The sequence below is a fragment of the Odontesthes bonariensis genome, chromosome 17 (genome assembly GCF_027942865.1).
Source record: "Odontesthes bonariensis isolate fOdoBon6 chromosome 17, fOdoBon6.hap1, whole genome shotgun sequence".
In the NCBI taxonomy this organism is placed as follows: domain Eukaryota; kingdom Metazoa; phylum Chordata; class Actinopteri; order Atheriniformes; family Atherinopsidae; genus Odontesthes; species Odontesthes bonariensis.
The window spans coordinates 2,668,868-2,671,949 of record NC_134522.1 but is presented as its reverse complement, the minus strand read 5'-3'; the positions used below and the strand labels follow the sequence as shown (position 1 = coordinate 2,671,949).

The following is a 3,082-nucleotide window of genomic DNA, read 5'->3' as shown; positions in this document are numbered from 1 at the left end:
GACGCTACATCCCTCCACACGCACGCACGCCGTCCCACAATGCATCTCTGTGAGCGTTAAGGGATGACAGAGCTCAGGCAAACAGGAAGTGTTGGCTGCTGGGGGGTGTTGGGGTGATGGGGGGGGGGGGGGGGGGCGGGGGGGGTGTTGGGGGTATTTCTCTTCGTTTCTAGTGATTCGCGTTTGAAGTGGGCGTGCAGAATTGCTTTATGGAAAGTGGCGAGCGGCTCGGCGGGAACATTAGGCGGGAGGCGGCAGAAAGCAGCAGGAGGCCGGCGTTTCATTAGGGAGCTCTCCCACCACTTTATTACCTGGATTTGGAGTTTTATGGTTATCGTTACGTGCTGTGGAGTTATTTTTCTGTGAGAGGGAACTCCTGCGAGGTTGGACGCTCCGCTCAGGCCTCAGAGGGCTCGAGGCCGAGGCGTGCGGCGTTGGCGAGGCAGCGCTCTGCGATCTCTGACTGAAGCCTCGTCTGAGTCTCCGCCAGAAACTCGTCCTGCGGGACACAAACACACCACAACAACATGGCCGTTACGACTTTAACAGGAAGCAGCCACTCTGCGCTGAACCCTGAGGAGGAAGACGGCGTTTATTCCACATCTTTGGTGGAAAATAGAGAGAAATTAGCTGCTGCAGCCCTCCCCCTAACGGCGGCGGGCTGCAGCAGAGCAGTTAATAAAGAGATTGATTATCGGCCTGTCAGGAAGTGACAGTTGGACAGGGCCGCCCTGCGTGAATGACAGAGGGCGCGCTCGCCACGCAGCGGCACGCCTGGCGCACACACAGACAGCCCGTTGCCGTTGCCAACACGGAGGGTAGGTGGAGGTGGAGGTGGGGGTGGGGGAGCTGGATGGGTGTGAGGCGGGCATGTGGAGAGCAGAGATGCAACCTTCTGCTGGTGGGAGAGGTGTGATGGTGTGTGATGGTGGGGGGGTCAGAGGTCACCGCCGCGGCCTTCTGCTGACAGTCAGCGGGGTCAGCGGAGGCTCAGGAACACTCAGGATCATCCCATAGATTAATTAATGATGTGTTCCCCACGTGGTGTTCCACAGGGTTCTGGACTGGGGCCAGTTCAGGAGACACGTCCGATTAAAACCTGAGGAAACCGAGCCGTTACTGAGGCCTTCATCTGTCAGGGTTCGGGTTTCTGAGGCGGTTCTGACCCAAACGCAGGAGGAGAAGGTAAAACGACGAAGGTTTTATAATCATTAAGTAAGATAAGCTACGGACACAAAGGGCAGGTTCATAAAATTTTATTTTATTTTATTTATTTATATGTATATATATATATATATATATATATATATGGTCTGGAATATCTTGTTAAGTGAAAAAGTCTTGAAAACAAATTGTTTTGAGTCTGATTTCACATGAAACAAGCTTTGTTAAGGTTTTAACAAGGTTTTTAAGCTAATTTCAAGATCACTTTTATCTCAAAAGTCCTAAATATCACATCTTATTTCAAGAAATCTTGACAAGCCGATTTTCACTAGTTCCATTGGCAGAATTTTTTTGCTTATTTCAAGCAAAAACGTCTTTTATTTGTTGTTTTTTTACTTATTTTTGGAGGGGCATTTTTTCCAGTGTGGTCTTTTATTCCACATGTTAAACTTTATTCCACATGTTAAACTTTATTCCACATATTAAACCTTATTCTACATGTTAAACTTTATTCCACATATTAAACCTTATTCCACATATTAAACCTTATTCCACATGTTAAACCTTATTCCACATGTTAAACCTTATTCCACATGTTAAACCTTATTCCACATGTTAAACCTTATTCCACATGTTAAACCTTATTCCACATATTAAACCTTATTCTACATGTTAAACCTTATTCCACATGTTAAACCTTATTCCACATGTTAAACCTTATTCCACATATTAAACCTTATTCCACATGTTAAACCTTATTCCACATATTAAACCTTATTCCACATATTAAACCTTATTCTACATGTTAAACCTTATTCCACATGTTAAACCTTATTCTACATGTTAAACCTTATTCCACATATTAAACCTTATTCCACATATTAAACCTTATTCCACATGTTAAACCTTATTCCACATGTTAAACCTTATTCTACATGTTAAACCTTATTCCACATATTAAACCTTATTCCACATATTAAACCTTATTCCACATGTTAAACCTTATTCCACATATTAAACCTTATTCCACATATTAAACCTTATTCCACATGTTAAACCTTATTCCACATGTTAAACTTTATTCCACATGTTAAACCTTATTCCACATGTTAAACCTTATTCTACATGTTAAACCTTATTCCACATATTAAACCTTATTCCACATGTTAAACCTTATTCCACATATTAAACTTTATTCCACATGTTAAACCTTATTCCACATATTAAACCTTATTCCACATGTTAAACCTTATTCCACATATTAAACCTTATTCCACATATTAAACCTTATTCCACATATTAAACCTTATTCCACATATTAAACCTTATTCCACATATTAAACCTTATTCCGCATATTAAACCTTATTCCACATGTTAAACCTTATTCCACATGTTAAACCTTATTCCACATGTTAAACCTTATTCCACATGTTAAACCTTATTCCACATATTAAACTTTATTCCACATGTTAAACCTTATTCCACATGTTAAACCTTATTCCACATGTTAAACCTTATTCCACATATTAAACCTTATTCCGCATATTAAACCTTATTCCACATATTAAACCTTATTCCACATATTAAACCTTATTCCACATATTAAACCTTATTCCACGTTAAACCTTATTCCACATATTAAACCTTATTCCACATATTAAACCTTATTCCACATATTAAACCTTATTCCACATATTAAACCTTATTCCACATATTAAACCTTATTCCACATATTAAACCTTATTCCACGTTAAACCTTATTCCACATATTAAACCTTATTCCACATGTTAAACCTTATTCCACATGTTAAACCTTATTCCACATATTAAACCTTATTCCACATGTTAAACCTTATTCCACATGTTAAACCTTATTCCACATATTAAACCTTATTCCACATGTTAAACCTTATTCCA

General features: G+C 39.9%; 1 protein-coding gene across 1 annotated transcript in view; it reads right to left on the bottom strand.

Moving 5' to 3' along the window:
• Positions 1-324: 324 nt before the first annotated feature.
• Positions 325-3,082, bottom strand: part of LOC142366733 (protein phosphatase 1 regulatory subunit 37) — an 84,899-nt gene continuing 82,141 nt past the window's right edge. The window contains exon 11 of the mRNA XM_075448683.1: positions 325-499. Within this exon, the coding sequence (XP_075304798.1) occupies positions 398-499 (102 nt within the window). The 3' untranslated portion in view covers positions 325-397. The remainder of the gene's footprint in view (positions 500-3,082) is intronic.